A 21550-nucleotide genomic window follows, 5' to 3' on the forward strand; every position below is an offset into this window, starting at 1 on the left:
TTGTATGTCTTCAAAGCAGAATTTGCTAGTAAACATTAAAATGCATGCAACAGGACTTCACTAATGATGGGAGAACGGACGTTTTAGTATGAATTACTTGAAGTCAAGAATCATAACTGCTGATGTTAGGGCTTAATTTGGCCTCTTCTTTATTAAACTCTACCCTGCTTCCTCCTCTTGTTATTCAAAAAGCTATTTAGAAGCATCATGAAAAAAGAAAAGTTTTGTTGCTGAAATTAGGCATATTAAAATAAACCTGTGGCAGAAGTCAGAAGTATGTATTGGGTCTAACAAAACTATGTGGCAGTAAGTTCAGAGTGACTTGGTACATATAACTGAGCATTTTCTGTTATTCCTTTTTTTCCTCATGTGCACTTAAAAATAACGGTTTCAATAATTTTGTTCCATAGTTACATACTAAGTTACTTTCCTACATCATTTATGACCTTTACTTTGCAAACATAGCCCATAAAAATATTGTAAGTGCAATATTCAAAAAGTGTACAGCTTAATTAAAAATATGCATAAAATCCTTTTTTAAAGACTGGAAGAACCGGCTTTCTGATTGAAAAAAAAAAAGGAGTCAGTAATTAACAATGAAAAGAAAGAGTCCCTTTAAACTTTTTCTTCAGTTGGCTTTATGAAAAATTCAAAGCTAATTGTAGCTCTGGTCACGAAGTCTCTCTCTTGTCTACAGGGATTGTACCATTACAAATACATTAGTTAATGGTACTTGCAAATAAAAACTTTATAGAGGAATTTACATGAAGTAACTGTTTAAAGTTCTTTTAGTTCCAGAGGTAAATTTATACATGCAAATTAAGTAGATTATATACAGATTTGTAATCTCCTAATTTTGCATATCAAATCTTGATCTCACATTTAAATAGCCTCAGAGGAAAGTTTTCAAAATATTAATGTTCTCATATCTTGAAATATACATTGAACCTGCGCATCATAATCTGTCTGAATGCAATTTTCAAAACTTTACGTCTAAAATGCCATAGTTGACTAGTTAGAGGAAGTATTCAAACCTGGAAATGTTATATTCAAAACATCAAATGTTTATATCAATAAATTACTGAGTTCTGACTCGGTTAAGGTGGGAAATTGGGTTGATTTATCAGTACTGTATGGCTGAGATGTCTCAAATGACTATTGAGTTTGCCAGCTGTCATCTACTGTTTAAACACAAAATAGTATTAGATATTTCAGCTAAATTCTCAATGCATCCACAGCACTACATATGTTGTCTAATAACGTTCTGCATTGAAAATAAAGCCAAATTTGAAGTCTTCATTCAGTCTTTACTGAGGAGAACCTCCTACACCAAATAATGGTGCATTTTAAAGTGGCTGAGCTGAAGTCTATGGGAGTTTTGCTGAAGTGAGGACTGAGTATAAGATTACAGTGTCAACTTGCATGCTTAAGGGAGTTCATTTCTGAATAACTTCAAACTCTGAAATTACTTTTAAATGTCGCATTGCTGTAATTGTACTTCATTAGTGCAGGTGCAGAGATTTTTTTTCCTTAAACACTTCATATAATTTGGCATAATTTGCATTCCTAATTTATGAAGACTTAATTGAGTAATGGAGAAGGCTCTTTTGCATCCTGCCAGAAAAGATGAGAATATAAATGAATGATTTACCTGACATTAATCAAAGAATACAAGTGTAATTGCAAATTTCTCATGCCAGATATTCTGAGAAGTTCAAGTACATTTTCACTAAGTATCTTTTTTGCAGGCTCGTATCAGCTAAAATGGTAGCGGAATATCATAAATAAGCAAACAAGTTATTTAAATAGAAACTATGAAGATTTTTATTCAATTATATAGTATATTAACCTATATATTTTTTTTAAATAGCCAAAGATAGACTTCAAGCGGGAACGTGATGCATTTCCCACAGAATCAGCATCTCATTGTATCATCTAACACTGTCCTCCTTATTAGAAATCGTTCTCCTAATGGTGATTGATTGGTCAGGCATTAGGGGGCTGTTGTTTTTCCTACGAAGGCCATCAAGAACACGTCCAAATTTCGTGGCTATCACATTAATCAAAGGGAAACAAAATCCAAGGACAAGGAGCTCAACAGATGTTTTAAGAATGTAAGACCTGAGTTATAAAAGAACAGGACAAAAACAATCTAAGCCCACTTAGATCCGTACTGTCAGATTTTTTAGCCCACGTAAATGCATATAAGAGGCTACAAGATCATTCCTGCAGGAAAAAAAAGTTTCTCACCTGTCAGCTGGAAAGATTTAACAGCACTTTATAACACATTCATATTACAAAAATCCCTCTTCTACTGCCCACTTATGACACCACTGCTTAGAAAGTTACTAGCAAAGTGCCTACTCAGATTTTCAAGGAAAGACTTCACCCCACCTAATTCTGATTTGGTACACAGTAAGGGTGAGAAAAATGAGTTCTAGTGAGAAGAACCATTTGCATTTTTTTACATGCTTTTCCTTGGCTGGAGATGATACTGTGAGGTCTTCTGTTCAACCACTTGCCACTTTTAGCATCTCATCAAAGACCAAAATGTATTCAGACAACATGTGTGACAGAGAAATGAACACTGAAGTCCAAAGGGCAACTGACCTAAAATGGAGACCTTGCTCAGGAATTCTTCATACATCTTTCGCTTTCTCAGTGTGCTGCCCTGTTATTAAAGAGAGAGAGAGCAAGAGAGAGAAAAGACAGAACATTACACAAAGTATTTTTGTGATTTGCTCCTCCAGCTGCTCTTTCTGATTTTTTTTTCTTCAGCCAGTATAAATAGCCTACAGCAAGATTTTCTTCATAAAATGTCTGGGTAAGCCATATCCTTGATAAGTAATGTCAGTAAGGATCAAATTCATCCCTCATATAACTCCACTGACTTGTATGAAGTTACTGGACACCTAGGATGAATTTGGTCCCTTTTCAGCAATTAATTTTAAGCATCTGCATTTCTCCATTAATTTTTAGATATAATAATGCATGATGCCCACAAGTAGTGAGCTTACAATTAAAAAATGGGAGGAAACCCATTACAGATTCAGTCTGATCTGTCTGCTCAGACACCCTTGACTTCAACGGGGCTCACCAAGAGTTTATTATTAAGTATTATTTTATATTATTTATATATATATATATCTTTACAGCACCTTCTATAATGATGCTCCAACCTAGTTAGGCCCTCTAGGTGCATATGGAATACAAATAAACAAAATTAGTATGGTTATTATTGAAAAAAGTTACGATGATGAAGTATTTTATCTGGTTACATGCAGCCATCACAAAGGGTTTTCAGAACATCAGAAAGGGATTCAGTTATGACCCTAGACTTTTCAAATACAAGATGCACTGCACCCAGATTATTCTTTGCATAAGAAAAGGTGTCCTGCCCTACAGAACTTTCCCAGCAGTTTTATTCACATATTATCAATCTCATCCCTTCTCCCTTCATTGTATAGTCATAGGTGACCTAAAAGAACAAGTCCCATCCCTGGTAACAAAGAGCAAGCCATAGAAAAAGGTTGTTCTTGCCATCACTCAATATTTGCTTGGTTTACAATTATTCACTTGGCAGAGCTGTATAAGAATCGAGCCCATTTTCTGGCTGTGTGAAATATCTTGGCAGAAGGTGCACCTGCTAGCCAGAGCTATGAAGGCAGAGCCCCGTGCAGAGAGGACATGCTAATCTTTTGAGGAATGGGGAAACCCAGGCCACATTTACTCACACTGTGGGTCGATAAGCCATAAATTAATATTAGTGTTTGCTGTAGAAAGAGCCACTTGTCTTGTCCTCCTGTAAGAGGAAAGTGTGGATGGGTGCTGGGAAGAGAGAAGAAAAGGGCAGTATAATAATCTCCATTGTCAAAGCTTCCAATAAGGGTGAAAATATAAAATTGGGACAAAACTCTGGAAAGAACAGAGCCAGATACCTCTATTCAGTTAAACTAAACTTCTCTCCTCCTACACCCACCCATAGGTCTGATCCAAAACTCACTGAAGTCAAGGGGAGTCTTTCTAGTGATTTCAACAGGGTTTGGATTTGGCCCCAGAACAACAGCACCAGCAGTTGCTGCCACCTTCTCTCTACTCCTACGCCAGCTCTGCAGGGGGATAGAAGCATCAGCACCAGCAGTAACGGCTAATTACGCTCCTTCTGAGTCCACTGTGCATCGGAGCAGCAGTCACTGTCATTTTTGCTCCTCTCCTAGGCTCCTTCTGTACTGGAGTAGAAACACCAGACCAGCAGCGATTGCCACGTTCTACCAGGTGCCTTTGCACCACAGCAGCAGCAGCAGCAGCAGCAGCAGCAGCAGCCAACCTCGTTGCTCCCATCCTTCACAATTGTATAGTCCTCGATGATCCTTTGTCTCCCAGGATCTCTTCTCACATGCTGAGATAGCATTGGTAACCTTCACCTGACCTCTTCATCTGACTAACTATGCTCTCTACCTCAGAGGCCGTCAGAGTACTGGAAATGCCAAGAGTAAAAACACAAACTTCAAATGGAGGAATTTCTGCAAACCTCGCCAAATCCTGACAGCTCACTGTGAGACAATGAATGGAAAACTGGACCCTGTGTACTCCCTGCTCTCCTCCCTGCAATCCAGAGTGGAAACCAGACCAGCAAAATTGACAGCTGCGGAAAACCAGATTGGTGGTTTAGATCGATGGGCCAGGGCATGTAGAGACAGATGTGGAAAATGCTTTTAAAATTACTGCGGACACAGATGAATTTTAAGAAGCAGTAATCAGAAACCATGAAAGGCTGCCTGACCACACCCTGGAGTATTTAGAGAACTAGACGAGAGACAGAAAGGTAAGAACTCTAGACATCCTGGCTGGCACTGAGGGCAAAGAGCCCATCAATTTCTTTAAGAAACGTGTGTGTAAACTCTTGATTCTGTAAGATTATAACAATGCCAACGCAGTTCTATAGAATTCTCTGACAAAACTAGCCTGATTGGAATGTTGTAAGTGTGAAGAACTAAATGGAAGTTTATTATTAATTAATTATTAATATTGATTATTGTTGTGATAGCACCTAGAGACCAGAATCAAGACTGAGATTCCATTTGCACTAGCTGATGCTAGAAGCATGGTGAAAGACAGTCCATTTAGGTCAAAAATCCTATGGTCTAAATAGATACAACGACAAAAGAGAGGAGAGAAAAGAGAGGAAAATGGACTTGCCCAAGGTTACACAGAGCCAGTGGCAGAGCTAGAAGTGAAGTCTAGTTTTCCTGACTCCCACTATACCAAGAAGACAGTTCTTCAAAAGAAAAGAGACAATGCATTTTAGCAACAAAAAGCCCCACTAGTTTCCCTAGACCTCAGCCTACGGACCTAGAACCAAGGAACAAAATTGGTAGAAATGAAAAAGGAGCAAGGCTGGCTGCCACATGTTAAAAAGCCCACACCCTGTCTACACACAGCTTAAGAGATCCGTATTATCAGGCGGGTGCATCCCTGTGTCACACCTATTAAATATGGTTACAATTTTTTTCTAGTGTAGAGAGGGCCTAGTTCATGTGTTTGGGAAAGAAACCTTTAAAGTATGAACTAAATGTGCCTGAGTCTGCAGCCAACCTGGAACAATAGTTCTGAGATGTAGGAATTGCTTCTATTCATCTCAATGAGGTATTAATGCTGAAGTTGGATGCCATTCCATGGTGCTTGAAAAAGCATAACTCTGCTTGGGTGCTGGAGAGAGCATGCTGAGCTGTGGGAGTTGCAATACAGGGTCGGTTCTAGGGGTGGGCGAGCAAAGGCAGTCACCCTGGGTACCACCTTTGGTGCCAGACCACTGTGCTGTTCGGCTTTTTGTTGTTGTTGTTGTAGTTACTCTGCTGTGACTGGCTGGCCATTTTTGCTCCACTGATTGGGCTGGCTCTGCTTTTTTGTCGTTGTTTTTGGTCTGCCATTTGGGGGTGAGAGTGGGGAGGAGCCAAAAACATTTTCCATCCTGGCTAGCAAAACGGCTAGGGCTGCTCCTGTTGCTGTGATGTACAAGAGCCAGTACATCCCCCCACTGTCCATCAGGAAAGCAAGGCAAAGCAATGCCCTCATATGGAACTCTTGAATTCTTCAGACAACCCTACTTGGCCACCAGCTCTTGCACTCTGTCCAATTACAGAAGAAAAGATTCTCTGCTTCCTCTCACCACTTCCAAAGCACTTGCCCAGGCATGGGCATAAAACTTAGTTCAGAATGTTTTGTTGTTACTTTCGGATATCCTTCTGTGTTTTGACTGCCTCCAGGATAGAGCAGAGGGATACCTTAGAGAAAACATTACTACAGTATTATTACAACGCAAACACATGGTTATTTGTTCTGGTATTCAGATCAGTATTGCTGACCTTTATACCACATGGAAAAAGAAGAGAGAGAATTTTTGATTTCCTACTTCTCTGCCTCCCTTAATCCCCATCTCCAGCCTTCTCCTCACATTCTTCCATTTGTTTTGTGCCATCTCATCTGCTTTTTATAACTTGTCCATTTAGTATAGTAGCCTGCCCTAGCTACTGGCCACAGTTTGATTGCAGATAGGAGGGTGGTAGAATTACAAAACCAGTGGATGAAGAAAAGTGTTGTGGGTAATATATCTAGATTTTAAGAAAGCACTGGATTGCCCCATAAAACATTACTCAGAGTTGATGTACATCAGACAGAATACGATCACTATCATAATCCTTTGCTCTATCGTAACCTTTCCATTAGTTTCCTGTCTACCTGAGAATCAGAGAGGTGCCAAGTGGAATGTTGCAGGAATCTGTGTTAGGCCTGTCCTTATATAAGCTCCTCATTAATGATCTAGGAGACCTATCTAGCCAATAACACACTAATGAAATCTGCAGGTTGGGAAACATTGTGAAAAGCTGGCAGAATGGGGAAATACCACCAAGGGGCCTAGAGAGATTTGAAACAGAGGTAGAAAAAAAACAAGATTCAGTTTGGAAAATACAGCTAAGAGATCTAGGGAAAGCAATCCAAGGCACAAATATTCAACAAGACAGATAAACCTGGAAAGTAGTAATGCTGAAAGAGATTTATGGACAGTCAGACGTGAGTTCGCAATGTGATACTGCAGCAAAAACAAGTCCAATACAATTTTGATCTGTATATGCAAAGACATCCTACCACAGAGCAGAGAGATAATAGTAATAACATATATGGTTTTGGTGTAACTATACTTAGCCCGTTGTGATCTGTCTGTTCCCTCCTTGCCAGAAAGACATAGACAAATTGTAAAGAATTCAGGGAAGAATTAACTGAAACATTTAGGAATGGCTTCTGAGTAAATATTAACAGTATAAATATGTGTCATTTAGCTGATCAACAAATAAGAGGATTTTAAGGAGAGGAAATGAAAATGATCTACAAATATCTAAAGGACGTAAACTCCAAGGAGACACAGAAACTACAATGTAGGATACAAGGAGGCATAACTAGGAGTAATGGGAGGAAGTTAAGAAAGGAGTAATTTAAGACGAATATCAGGAAAATCTTCCTGACTGTGAGATCTATTAGCCCCTGGAAAAGTTTACCAAAGAAAGTGGGGAAGTCTCATTGTTTGGGACACTTCAAACCAGGATAGATAAAAACACTAGTAATAGTACTTTAGGGAACAATTCTACACTAATAAGGAGCTTGACAAACTGATCTGATCTTTCTCCCCTCCATCTCCTTCTGTTTCTTTCCACCCACCCTCTTAGTCTCCTCTCCCTCCTTCTCTGAAGCAGAATGCTCATTCACAAGTTCTTACTTAAAAGATGACTGTTCCCATTTACAAAGAGGAATCTTTAATATGGAGAGGGCAGTGTCTCCCTTTAAATTCTAAGCTACAGTGTTCCTCTTGGTGTCAGTCAGTAGAAGCAAGACCAGATTAGTTCACCAACTACATCCCAGAAAGGGGTTCAAATCCCATTGGTTTAGAGGAACTCAAGACTTAGCAGGCTCCCAACTTAGTTTAAGCAGCACACAGCTTGGAAAAAACAAATGCCATAGATTCCGAGATTGTGAACAGGTCCCATGGGGGCCAGCCTGGTCATTGTTCTGTATACATTAGGGTAGCCAGGGCATCTGATGCCCCCAAACAGGTACTCAAATTGCCCCTTCCTCCTCTAGTTTCTCTCTTCCCATTCCAATCTATCCCTTTCTTCCCCTCTGCTCGCCTCTTTGCTTTCCTTCTCCAGCTCCTTTTATTTATTTATTTTCAGAAGTACAGCTGGACCGTCTGGAGTTGATTGGGTATTTCCTAAAAAGCCCCGCCTTGAATGACGAGCCAAAGAAACGGCTACCGAATGGTAGAACAAGGCTCAAGTTTCAGATAAAAAGGTTATGCTGTATATCCCTACATACAACTGACATTGAATTATGCTTAAAATGTACATTCTTAAGGGAGCACAACAAAGAGTCACTGAAACAATGCATACTAACCATGAAAACAAAGTGTGCCATAAGATCCTACTGCTATATTGCGCAGATGTTAAATGGAATGCAGGCTTTGGATTTGGTTTATGTTTTGGCCACCATGCAATGTACATTGTACAAAAATGTGCATTGATGTGATTTAATTTTTCTGAACGGTAAAAGAAACAGTGTTCTCCGATCCAAAGCACTATGAAGCATTGTTGGTAAAACAAGGTCAGAACAACATAAATGAAGACAGACATTACAGTAGGGATGGACTAACCTTGACTGGTCATTAGTTGTGTCCCAACAGTATAGCCCATGGATATAAGTAATTAGCTGTGAATAAATTGAGGCTGGAAATTAGAAGAAGGCTTCTAACCATCAGCGGGGTGAGGTCCTGGAACAGCCTCCCACTAGGAGTGTTGGGAGCAAACTACCTAACCAGTTTTAAAATGGAGCTTGGTAAATTTATCCATGGGATTATATGATGGGGTTGTCTGCAATCCCTGATGATCAAGGAAGTCCCTTCCAATCCTACGTAACTCACTGTGTATAAGCAGGGCCGGCTTGTCATGCCACAGACAGACCCCAGCAACTGCAGGACAAAGGGGCTGTTGGGGTTTGTAGCCATTCAGATCAGAGGTGAGAAGGTCACAATTGGCCAGATGACTCATGTGGACAACTTCAGTGATGTTGTGGCTGACTACACCAAAGTTTGTGTGTCCAGCCTGTAACTTCTTCCCTATAACAGCCAGGTCAAGTGTGTTGGAGGGAGGGTAAATTACTCTCTGAAAGGAGAAATTATAACACCATTTTAACAGATTAATATGTGTTATATCCTCAGCCTGAGGGCTGACTTGGCTGGGAGATGGACTTGATGTTTTAGTATAGGGGCACTATTAGAAAATGGACATTTTGTCTCCTTTTATCCTTGTCTATGTGGTATTCGCTGTATGCAGTCTTGGGGAGCTCCCTATCCACAAAGGTTTTCAATCCAAATGGCAAGGAAGACAGCAGCAACATTTTAGCAACTTAAGCTGCATGATAATTCCAAGCCACAGATTCCTTACTATCCACATTCAAGAAAATATAAACATGAAAACAAAGATACCCACAAACGTGTTACATAGGTAAGGCAAGCAACATACAACACAGATAACTTTCCTAGACAGAGGAAATAAAGTTAGAGAACTGGGTGGCGTGCTCAGAAAGAACATTTGGGGAGGTGAGGAAGAGAGTTGACTGGTTTAGAAGAACTTAAATTTTAACCCCCATAGAATTTCAAAGTTATAATGCTTTGTGAAAGATTCCAATGAATGCCAAGCAGTTTTTTACACATCTCAACTGAAGGAACTGACCCGAGGCTTGCTATCATCACAGCTGGTTGAGTGAGTGTAAATATGACCCTCAAGCGCTAAGCTGCCTAGGAAGAGAAGATGAAATATGCAGAAATACATCTGTTTTAACATGGTTCTTTCAATACAGGCTGAAGCAACAAATGCATGGCAAATGAAATCAAAAGCTAGATCGACAGTGTGCATCAGACTTTAGTCCACTCCAAGAAAAAAAAAGTTACAATTATGGATACAGTAAATCTAAAAGCATCACTGAAATGCTTAAGTGGATAAAAAAAAGGGCAATGAGCAGAAGTAACCGGTAAGAGACCAGACAATATGTGGGACATCTAAAATACTAAGCAACTCTCTGATGGAGGGCAGTAGACATTCCATTTTTAATGGCACCAACTATGCCACATTTAAAAAAAAAAACCAAACAACAACCCTGAAATGTAAAAACAACAAAGTGCTCATACACAAAATCATCTTGCTATGAACTTAGTGTGAAAGCAGCAAGGGATTCTAAATGCATTTTAAAGGCAGTTATCTGTATATTAGAATCAGATAGATGCTCACAATAGTCAAGCTGTATCTATGTTTAGCATACTTGCACCAGCATTAAAGGGGCAGGCTCCTCTGCTGCAGGTTATATGCCTTTTTAGTAAAATTCCTTCTGGCACCAGAAATACCCACCCAGCTTTTGAAGATAGTTATCAAATGGAGATGAGCATCTGACCCCTAAGTGAGTGATCAAACCTGAATGGTTCACAAGCTTCTGTGTGATTAGTTATTGCCATTTTCATCAAGTTTTAGACCAAAGGGGCCTCAAAAGCAAAGATGATTGTGAAATTTTCCTCTTTATTCTTGTGTAACTGCATTAGATAGATTAAAGAAAGAACCAAACGGCCTTTCTTAAAAAGCCAGAGAACACATCAGTTATGCTGTTTATTTCTCTCTTGTACAATTTCTCTTTTGTACTTTTGAATCGTATTTGCACCAAGCAGAATCATCTCAAGCAGTATTCTAGATACCTGTCTTGATTGCCTTAGTCAAGTACTAGTGAACAAGTTATGTTCTCCTTCCCTATGAGTTTAAAAAAAAAGTTTTAAATAAATGTCTTATTGAAGGTCAACGAATGCTGCTCCTGCACTAAGCAGCTTTCAAATAGTACTCATCCTGTTCATCCACAGAACTGACACAGCATCTTCAGTGGCATTACTAGCTGCTTGTCAATGAATCTCAATCCTGTCCTGGAGGGGCCGCCTCCTATCTCTATGGATGGAAGAATAATTTCATCTACTTCTCCAATGAATCTTTAGCTCCTCTACTGAGAGTGCCAGTTGTGATGGTGATTTTTGTGATGTGGACACCACTCCATGAAGAACTAGATATATGCCACAAACTCACTTCACTGAGGCACCCACCAGACCTCATATGGCATAAATATTATGTCTCGGCTGAATTCAGTTGGATGTGAACTAATGACCCTGACACTGAAAGCCATTGTATCCCTTTGCTAAACCCTTAAGCTACCCAATCAGTAATTCCATTTGTACTGTATATATTTTTAATACACATTCTTTTCTTACCAAGAAATCATAGCAACATTTGCTCCAGGCTAGAATGAAATAATGTAACCAATGAAGAAAAGTTCCTACCAAGAAAGATGCTTTAAATAATATTATTCAAGTGTAAACTATCTACAGGAAGGGAATATTTTGTCGAGGAGAAAAGAGTATGTACATTCACATCAGAAAAACAAATAATTGTGGTGAAACTACAACATTGCTTTAGCTAAGCGTGTGTCAAAGTTTCCATTATAAATCCACAACTCAAGGTCTAATGACAAATCAACAGCCTAACGCATGCTGCAGGTGTCCAGCTTCTATGACAGGCTTCTTTGAAAAGACTTGGGGGAGGGAGAGAGAGGAAGGAATCTTTTCCTGAAGTCACAGAGTGTTAGCAGCTTTCCGAAGCTGCTACTGCAGTTTTAGGGTCGTGCAGTGTTATTTATTGTGCCATGGATATACACGGCACTTTGTTGACAAACAAGGATGCAGGAGAGGTAGGGGGTTCAAATCCTGGACTCACTGAAGTCAATGGGAGTTTTCCCACTGACTGTAATGCAGCCAAGAGCTCATTCGGAGCTCCTGCCAAGAAGAGCTTATAGTGTAAGTTAGAATGACGACAATACAAAGCAACAAGCATGGGGTGTTGTTGAGGGAGGACAGGAGAAGGTTGATAACAAGAAGATGATGTATGGTAGCTTAGAGGAGTAATGTGGACCTCGAAGGTTTCACGGTTTTAAATAATTACTGATGTATTATTGTGTATGATAGGGGAAGTACTCAGGGGTTCCTGGCACACAGCCCCATGCTCATTCCTGGCACACAGACCCACAGTTTTACTTTAATGTGCATTTGTTTGTTTTAGAGGCTTAAACTGCAGAGGGTTTAGCACTGATATAATTTGAATGTAAAATATAAACATTGTGCACATTTATGGCACAATACTAGTAATGTGAATAAGTCATAACATTTAAAACTCACCATTAAAATGCGTCTGTAGCTGTCCCTGTCGATGCCCCAAAGTTTGAGGTCTGTCTTGGCCTTGACAGTGGCAGCTCTTGGTGTTCCATAGATCAATGCAAGCTCCCCAAAGCTGCCTCCTTCTCCAATGCTAGTAACCCATTCTCCATTTACATAAACCTACAAAAGGAAGAGGGAAAAAATAATCGGGGGGCTTATCTGGGCTTTTTCCTTCCACTTCCAGTTACCTAAAAACCCATTAATAATCTCCTATCTATCTAAGTTGGATAGTGCTGGGAGGCACAGAAAGAAAACAGTAACCTAACAGTTTCCTCGCTCAGTTACAAAAGAGGGTGACAACCTGCTTTGTGGACAGAATTTCAAGTCTTCTTGCTTCAGCACAATAATTGTATTTACTCTCTGAGTTTTCAGCTCCTGTGGTTAACTGGCATCAAGTTTTCCTTCCCTGTGTTCAGCACTCAGAGAATCGACAAGCAGAACTGTCACAACTTTGGCTTTTTATTAACACTGTCAAACTTGAAAGGAAGGAGATTTGTTAAAAACTGTAATGAGATTTGTCGGAAAGCACCATTGTTGTGAACTGAAAAACAGAACAAAACAAGGAAAACATCATCTGAAAGGGGAGATTTTTCTTTTATAAGCTTATTCTCTTCATCAATTATCCAAGGATAGTTTTCAAAGTCTCCCATTGACTTAGTGGGTTACTGACTACTTTGGATTTGATAGCATGTAAATATAACTATCCTTTTCTTTCCACTCATGTACCAGTTCTATTGGTCTCCAGGGCCCATAATTAATTTATTAAACTACCATTATGATCCTGCTGATGAAATGGATCGGATCCAAAGCTATTTTAGATCAGAAACTATTGTTGATTGATGTAGTTATCGCACAACATTTTTACTGGGTGAAATACAACCCAGCTCAGAGGGCCTACCCAAGTTCCTTTGCATCATGTAAGTCCTTCACTTTAGTAGATGGGGGGTGGGCAGGGTCCCTACGCTAGGGTGAATTCCTCCTGTTATCCATTGACAGTACAGCTTCTGAGGCATTACATTGCATTGAGAGAATGCGATTGATTGTACATTTTGCAGCATGCATGTAGTTTTGTCACTATACACTGACATAAGGGGCATCCTTTTTAGGCTGTTAATGTGTTAAGAAGTTTTTAGAACAGCAGACACTGCATGCACATATCAAGTGCAGAGTATATCCTAATGTATTATGGAGCAGTAACAATAGAAATCAATGAGACTGAACATTAGTGCTGTAACAGCTCTATAAAGAAAACTGTAATAAAAGAAACATACAATCAGGGGCATCTCTATGTATTTTGCTGCCCCAACCACAGCAGTCAGGCAGCTTTCAGCAGGATGCCTGCGGGAGGTCCGCCGCTTCTGCACCTTTGGTGTTCCTGCCACTGAATTGCCACCAAAGCCGCAGGACCAGCAGACCTCCCGCAGGCGCGCCACCAAAGGCGCGCCTGACTGCCGCCCTCATGGTGACCAGTAGGCTGCCCCCCGCGGCTTGCCACCCCAGGCACATGCTTGGTGTGCTGGTGTCTGGAGCTGCTCCTGCATACAATTATTCTGTACTCAAAACAGGAAAAAAACAAAAAGAAAACCAAAATAATTTCACATAACCTATTACAAATAATGGATTCATGCAATTTTTTTAATATAAATTAGGACCCTTTATTACTCAGGAATGAAAAAAATAAGGTTTCTAATATGGGGCAAAATATAGTCATATTTGGTCTTTTCCCAAAAATAAAAACAAATTTTAGTATATTTTGTGTGTGTATATCTATCTATCTATCTATATATCTATCTTCCTCTTAGGCTGAAAAGATGTCTCTTGTGCTACAGCCCAAATCAATCTCAGTTTGTTTTGCCCAACACTCATTCAAGCCCTGATCCAGCTCCTGTTGAGGCCTTTCCACTGACTTCAATAGGAACTGGAACAAGCCATCAGGGCATGGGGCCGCTTAACTGATCAGAGACCTTGTATGAATGTAAGGACTGCATGGGATTTCTATTAGCCTAATGCCGAACTGTAGCTGAGGAGCCAGTGTTGTGGGTCTCTGCATTCCAGGAGCATCCTGGAGATCAAGGGATAGAAGCAAAAGGTAAAAAATAAACCAAAATAGGCAGGCAGTAACCAAGCCATGAATGCTAGCCGTGAAGGCCATTTGTAGCTGAATTTCTTCATTACTATGGGGAATGACACATTAAATAATAGCAGGATTTCTTTTGATCTGTGACATAGGCTTTGGAAGGGAAACCAAATGGAATGTTGGGTCAATGGTTAATTCTTCTCATGATGGGAAATTTACACACAAAAGAGTGTTTAAAAGTCCAAAGTCTGGTTGAAGTGTGAATCCTGGAACTCCTGCATGTCAAAAGCAGGGAAGGTGGATGAATAAAATGATGGGCCTATAAAGTTTGGTAACTTAATGAAAGTAAATCTTAAAAAACAAAACACCTTCCATATTTAAACATTGCAAAATTGGCCAGATGCATTTTTCTTAGAGATGGTGGGTAGGTGTCTTCTTATTGTGAAGCATCAGGAATAGACAACCAGCAGAAGGAGACACTGCACTACATGGACCCATCGGTCTGCTCCAATAAGGCAACTCTTGTGTCCTCAGTGAGGGTCTATCAAAGGTAAAATCCACTGAATGTGTTTTGGGTTAGGTCCTGAATGCCAGCTGATCTCTCATCCTGAATTTACACTCAGGACAGAAAGTTATTTTGTATATGGTGTCTTGCTGTTAAGCTGAATTTCTGTTATTGCGTAAAAGTGTGGTAAGATGACTTGCTAACATGATGGGTGTTTCTTTAGGATGGAAATGACAGCATCTGAACTATAAATGGGAAGTGTGCTCACTCCAGCACCCACATTTTAAAACTGTAACATGGAAATTCTTGTTAAGTCAATAAGTAGCAAACCAAAGGGGAAAAATTAATCTGGTGAAACTCAAAGTAGAGTGAGTGAAGTACTGACATTTATAATAGTTGCACTGCAATAAAAAAGGCTGAAGTTAATCCACTCCAAGCCATCTTTAATTTTACTATCCCACTTGACTAGACTCCACGAAACATGTTTGACATATGGTTTGTAAACAGTTTATGAAAATGGTCAAACCCCACTAAGTGTGTCAGGTTTAAAGCATTTTGAACTGAAACCAAATCTTGATCCAATGACATGATCACTGGGCCCAGCACTCTCTTCCCCAATAAAAACACCATTTTCCAATTTCAATCTCCTGAACACAAAACAACACAAGAAGAACTATTGTCCTTTAAGAGGAAAGCCATTGTACTATACTCTGCAGAATGCTCCCTAAGTCAACAATAAACTTTTGTCTTCATGATGATGATAAAGTGAATTGATGATATATTATACTGTCATTCTGTCCTTTAGCTGAAAGTTCAACCCCACTAAGATTCCTTTCAAGGTGGAATTAAAAAAAAAAAGAGGAAAGGAAAGGTGAAGATGAGGCTATTTTGGGAAAGAAAGCTGTGTTGCATGGCAGCAGCTTGGCAGATCCCCTTTCTCTCCCTCCAAAAAAATACTGGTCATAGGATTTGGCTTATACATGTTATATATTTATGAACCCTCACTAATGCAGAGAGTACACAATCAAAACAGTCCGAGTTGTTACTTGGACAGCTGACCCAGCTGCACAGTAGTGGGAACTTTTTACTTTCATGTAGCTGTAAAGGAATGCATAGCTGCAGATGCCCAAATATGAAGGGCAATCATGCTGCCAGAGCCTGCTACTTTCTGGAGATCAAAGGCATTCTAGATTTCTATTGTTTTTCATCTCTGTTGGTATGAGCACTGCAATTTTTGTTAGCAAGACAAATTACCCAAGTGGGCTCACTTTCTGTTTTTTATATAGAAGGTTAGCGGGAAGAATCTTGTGTGATATTGTACTCTTCAATTCCTTTCCTCACAGGCTGTGATATACATTAGGCACTAACCGTGAGAGAAAATCGAAGCGCCTCACACAAGGCTCAGCGGTCTAGGAGCACATCTTAGTTTCGTTCATCTTCAGGTTACTTATAAAAATAGGATTTAATCTTATCAATAATAGTAACTCCCCCATTTGCTTGGGAAGTGGGATATGGAAGTATATTCAGACCTAACGAATGTACTTCTGCTTTTCAGTCCTCGGCTTTATATTGTTGATTTCTTATTAACCATTTGCATTTCCTGCTGCCCCTCTACCTCCTGTGGAGGCAATCTCGCTCATTTAATACATTTGTGTATTGAAATTATCCCGGTATTGCAACTTTTAGCATCCCATTATGTTATGCAATAATTTCAGCCCTGTCTCTTGTCTGGAGAAAGTTGGTCCAAATATTTCTGTTCCCAAAATAGAAAAGAGGCTCATTTCTTCTTGGAAATCTAAACGAGTCTTAAACATGAAGTTTTGATACATGTGGGTGACTTTCTCATATGATGCTATCAAAATTTGGGACTATCTTTAAAATCCTCAGAAACTCAAAGTGGCATCTTGAAAATTGTAACCCAGAGAATGTACTTATTAGATGTTTCTAAATCATCCATTAGAAAATACAAAGATGTGAAACATGGGCAATGTTAACGATTGAGGAATTCTTGTTGTCATGGATGCATTTAATTAAATACACAGAAAAAAAGGGAGGGGAAGCTCTTCAGCAAAGGCAATACCATTAGATTTCATTGACCAATAGGTTAGTATTAAATCAAACTAGCTCTTAAAAATCCAGCAATATTCATAGACCAGCTGCTGTGTAACTTTTGTTTGTTTCACTTTGTTTTATCTTTATATTTCTCCATACAAGGGTGGCTGTGGCCTTTGTAAACTTGCCAGTTTTACCAAAGATGAACAGACAAGATTAGCTTAGTGTCCACAAGATTTCTTTGTACTTGTCTATTATATAATGCTGTATGAAATACCCTGAATACGATAAATATTCAAGTTAAAATACAAATACTATTTAGCTGTCTAGACAACTGGCAAGTTTTGGTTTTCCACTATAGTGCATTTGGCTGTTGTTTTACAAGAAGAAAACACGCGAAAATGATTGCAAAAAGAGTTACAACCCTATTAAATACAATAGGAAGTTGTTGTTTTAAAAAATATATTTTAAAAGGATTGTTGAGGGTGGTTTTTAAGCAAAATGTGAGGTTTTAAGATTAAAATAATAAATAGGAGGACAGTTTTATATTTAGAAATATGGATTAGAGATTTCTGCAAGAAACACATACTTTAGCAGGTACTTTCCACATCTTTACTGGAAACCATAATATAAGCTTCACTAGATACATTTTTGGCATACATCCACATTTTTTCCAAGTAGTAGAGCTTCCAGTAGACACCTGACCTCTGAAACTTAAATCCTCAAGCCATAATCTAGTTAGCAGAAAGTTATTCCTCATACAGGGTTAGACCATGAGTTAACAATCTTCCCTGAGACAGTTGCAATATGTGCTACCCCTGCAGCAGCCCAATAGGGAGATTCTGACTATGACCTATTGAGTCACAATCTCTCTCCCAGTCTCCCTGCTGCTCTGGTTGAGGGAATACACCATGCTAGGTTGGTACCTGGTACAGATATGCCGCCTCGTGCACTGGAGGCCAAGCCAAGGCTCCAGCCTTTTTTGTGTTTCCCCTCTTGCATTATGAATGGCACAATAGGTAGCTCAGTGGTGCCTTCTATCCCCTTTACTATCTTGTGTGGACATACAAGCCAGGCCACAATCTAGCTCACAGTAAATTATCTTGAAATAATGATCCACAGTAAGACACTGGTGCTGTATAGGCTCTTAAGAACATAAGAACGGCCATACTGGGTCAGACCAAAGGCCCATCAAGCCCAGTATCCTGTCCTCTGACAGTGGCTAATGGCAGGTGCCCCAAAGGGAATGAACAGACAGGTTATCATCATGTGTTCCATGCCCTGTCTCCCAATCCCAACTTCTGGCAAACAGAGGCTAGGGACACCATTCCTGCCCATCCTGGTTAATAGCCATTGATGGACCTATCTTCCATGAATCTATGTAGCTCCCTATTGAACTCTGTTATAGTACTGGCCTTCACAACACCCTCTGGCAAGGAGTTCCAGAGGTTGACAGTGCATTGCATGAAAAATACTTTCTTGTGTTTGTTTTAAACCTGCTACCTATAAATTTCATTTGGTGGCCCCTTGTTCTTGTATTATGAGAAGGAGTAAATAACACTTCCTTATTTACTTTCTCTATAGCACTCATGATTTTATAGACCTCTATCATATCCTCCCTTAGTCGCCTCTTTTCCAAGCTGAAAAGTGCCAGTCTCATTAATCTCTCCTCATATGGAAGCCATTCTGTACCCCTGATCATTTTTGTTGCCCTTTTCTGAACCTTTTCCAATTCCAGTATATCTTTTTTGAGATGGAGCGACCACATCTGTACACAATATTCAAGGTGTGGGCATACCATGGATTTATACAGAGGCAATATGATATTTTCTGTCTTATTATCTATCCTTTTCTTGATCATTCCCAACATTTTGATAGCTTTTTTGACTGCTGCTGCACATTGAGTGGATGATTTTACAGAACTATCCACTATACTCTTGTGACTGTTCTATTATTTGACCAACACGGTGATTTCTCTCAAGTCCAGATAGCAGGGCTATGAGCACTTATTTAGATGTCAATTTTTAGTACATTAACACTGCCAGTAGTATTCCTGTAAGTCATCATCGCTGCCAAAGGGAAGATAATACAAAAACTTACATACTAGAAAAGTAAGTTTCTCCTCTGACAATCCCTTTGGTCTACTGCTCCTATCAAGCTGGGAATGTACCTGTAAACTATGTGGTGTTGCATTTGATTTTATTCTGTCGCCTACAGTGACCATAGACAGAAAAGTTATGGATATATAACATTAAGTTATTTGTATTTAATGTTTGTCATTTATCCTCCTGCATTAGGGTGACCAGATGTCCCGATTTTATAGGGACAGTCCTGATTTTTGGTCTTTTTCGTATATAGGCTCCTATTACCCCCACCTCCTGTCCTGATTTTTCACATTTGCTCTCTGGTCACCCTATCCCGCATATATAGAGATGGTCAAACATAGTGTTAGACTGTCCTTTTATTTTGTTCTTCACAGATTTGCAAAATTATCCATAAGGGGATTCATCATAACTCTTGTAATTACTAATTGGAGTACATATTCCTATAACTCTAACTATATACTGCCTGTGATCTAAAGAGTTTCTTCCTCAAAACACTGCATAATATTTTTGCAGATAGCATCTGATATTTCTAATGATAGCAACTGCAAGTACCATTACCGTATATCTTTGTATTTGTACAGAAAATCAGGTTCCATATCAGTCATTGACAATCTTAGAATATATTGCTCCATGGATCCACCATCTTGGGGTCATGCTCTTGTCTGTGCTGTGCAGACCACGGGAACGCTGAAAGCTGTTAGCCCAACACCACTCACGTGGTTAAAGTTAGACATGTACCTTGTTGGGCTATAGGTCTGGGGTAAAATTTTCAAAAGTGTGTAAGAGGCATAGGAGCCTAAGTCCCATTTTCAAAAGAGACTTGGGCACTCAGGAGCTAAAGTCTCATTGAGTTTCAGTGGTATTTATGCCCCTGTAACGAGGTTCATTCACTGCTGAAGAACTTCCTTGTGGGTGGGTCTGGGGATTAGCTCTGACTTCCTTACTCTGTTTACTCTGTGGCCCTCCAGCCACATCACTGTACAGTTTTCCCCTTCCAGGATATCAAAGTCTCACTAGACTAGCTGTGCAGGTGCCATTCCAGGCAGGTTTTTCCACTGAAGACTGTACTACTTTCCCCATGGCTGGTAGGGGACCCCAGACCCAACCACTATTCCAAGTTCCAGTCCAAAGACCCTACAATGAGAAGCCAAGGTTAGCACCATCTCAAGCCCTGCTGCTGTTTCCCTGGTCTTCTTCCTACACTGCTCTCTGCAGGCCTCCTTCTCCACCACTTCTCTGGGTAAACCTTTCCCTCAGGGTGAGATCCCAGGGCTTCCGCTCCCCCCAGTTTCCTGCTCTCCTCACTGTGCCCGGAGGGTGACTGCAGATTTTCACACTGCCACCCGCTTCTGCTCTCCCTTCCTGGCTTTATAAAAGCCCTGCCTACTCCTGCTAAGGTGGGTTCCATCTTCAGTTAGTACTTGTCCTCCAGCCTTACTCCCCTGGCCCCGCAAGTGCAGCCTATCAGGTTAATTAGCCCATCCAGTACTTCAAAGGTGGTGTGGGTTGAGCACCCCATCACATACTCTCCCCCTCAAGATTGCAGTCCTCCAGGGTATGGATACCTCCTACCCTGTGCATCTGCTGAAGCTGGGCTCACAGGTCACTCCACTGCTGCTCTAGTTCCCCTGTTCAGAGAAGCAGTTTGCCCTTCTGCTGGTGCTTTTCCCTCTGGAACTGTACAGCTACTTGTAAAGTCTGCTCCGTGGCTATCAATTTCTCTTGTAGCCCCTTCTCTTGCATTGCAGAAACCTTCAAAACCTTCTTCCTCAGTATCTGAGCTCCCACTGTATACCGACTGGTCTCACTGTCTACCTCACCTCCTTCAGGTGGGTCTGTGGAGGTGCCTTTCTCTCCTCCAGTTCTTTCTCACCCTCTGTCATCACTGCTCCTTCAGCTTTCTCTATGACGGTTGCACAGGCTGAAGCCTACTAACCCTTTCTTCCAGCCCTTAGTCAGGACCCTGCCCTTCCCTCGGCCATGGTTCTGCTCTTTGTGAGGGCAATGCAGGAGTGGCGCCAGGGTTTTTGGCGCCCTAGGCGGGGGTCCTTCCGTGCTCCCGGTCGTTGGTGGCAATTCTGTGGTGGCGGGGGTCCTTCCGCACTCCCGGTCTTCGGGGAACTTCGGCAGCAGGTCCCAGAGCGAGTGAAGGACCCGCCGCAGAATTGCCAACGATGACCCAGAGCGCGGAAGGACCCCCCCGCCGCCGAATTGCCGCCGAGGGTGGCAAAATGCCACCCTCTCAAATTCTGGTGCCCTAGGCGACCGCCTAGGTGGCCTAAATGGAAGCGCCGGCCCTGGAGCAATGCCCTAATTCCCCAAAGGAAAAACAGGTGCCAGCCCTTTTCTTCTCTCTCAACAGGTAGGACGCCTCATGGCTTTCCTGTCTTTCTGCCTTCAGGGTAGGGCTTCTCGCATCCATCCCGGGAGGCATCCACTTTTAATGTAACCCTTCTGACCACAGA

At 40.6% G+C, this 21550-nt stretch overlaps 1 protein-coding gene across 2 annotated transcripts in view; it reads right to left on the minus strand.

Moving 5' to 3' along the window:
- The window catches only part of PRKAR1B (protein kinase cAMP-dependent type I regulatory subunit beta), a 114193-nt gene that overhangs the window by 31466 nt on the left and 61177 nt on the right, over positions 1-21550 (minus strand). For both annotated transcript variants that reach the window (XM_030578842.1, XM_030578843.1), the window contains exons 7-8: positions 12308-12466; positions 2611-2671 (exon numbers count right to left, since the gene is read on the minus strand). In XM_030578842.1, the coding sequence (XP_030434702.1) occupies positions 2611-2671; positions 12308-12466 (220 nt within the window). The remainder of the gene's footprint in view (positions 1-2610; positions 2672-12307; positions 12467-21550) is intronic.

Source organism: Gopherus evgoodei, chromosome 10 (genome assembly GCF_007399415.2).
Source record: "Gopherus evgoodei ecotype Sinaloan lineage chromosome 10, rGopEvg1_v1.p, whole genome shotgun sequence".
Taxonomy (NCBI): Eukaryota; Metazoa; Chordata; order Testudines; family Testudinidae; genus Gopherus; species Gopherus evgoodei.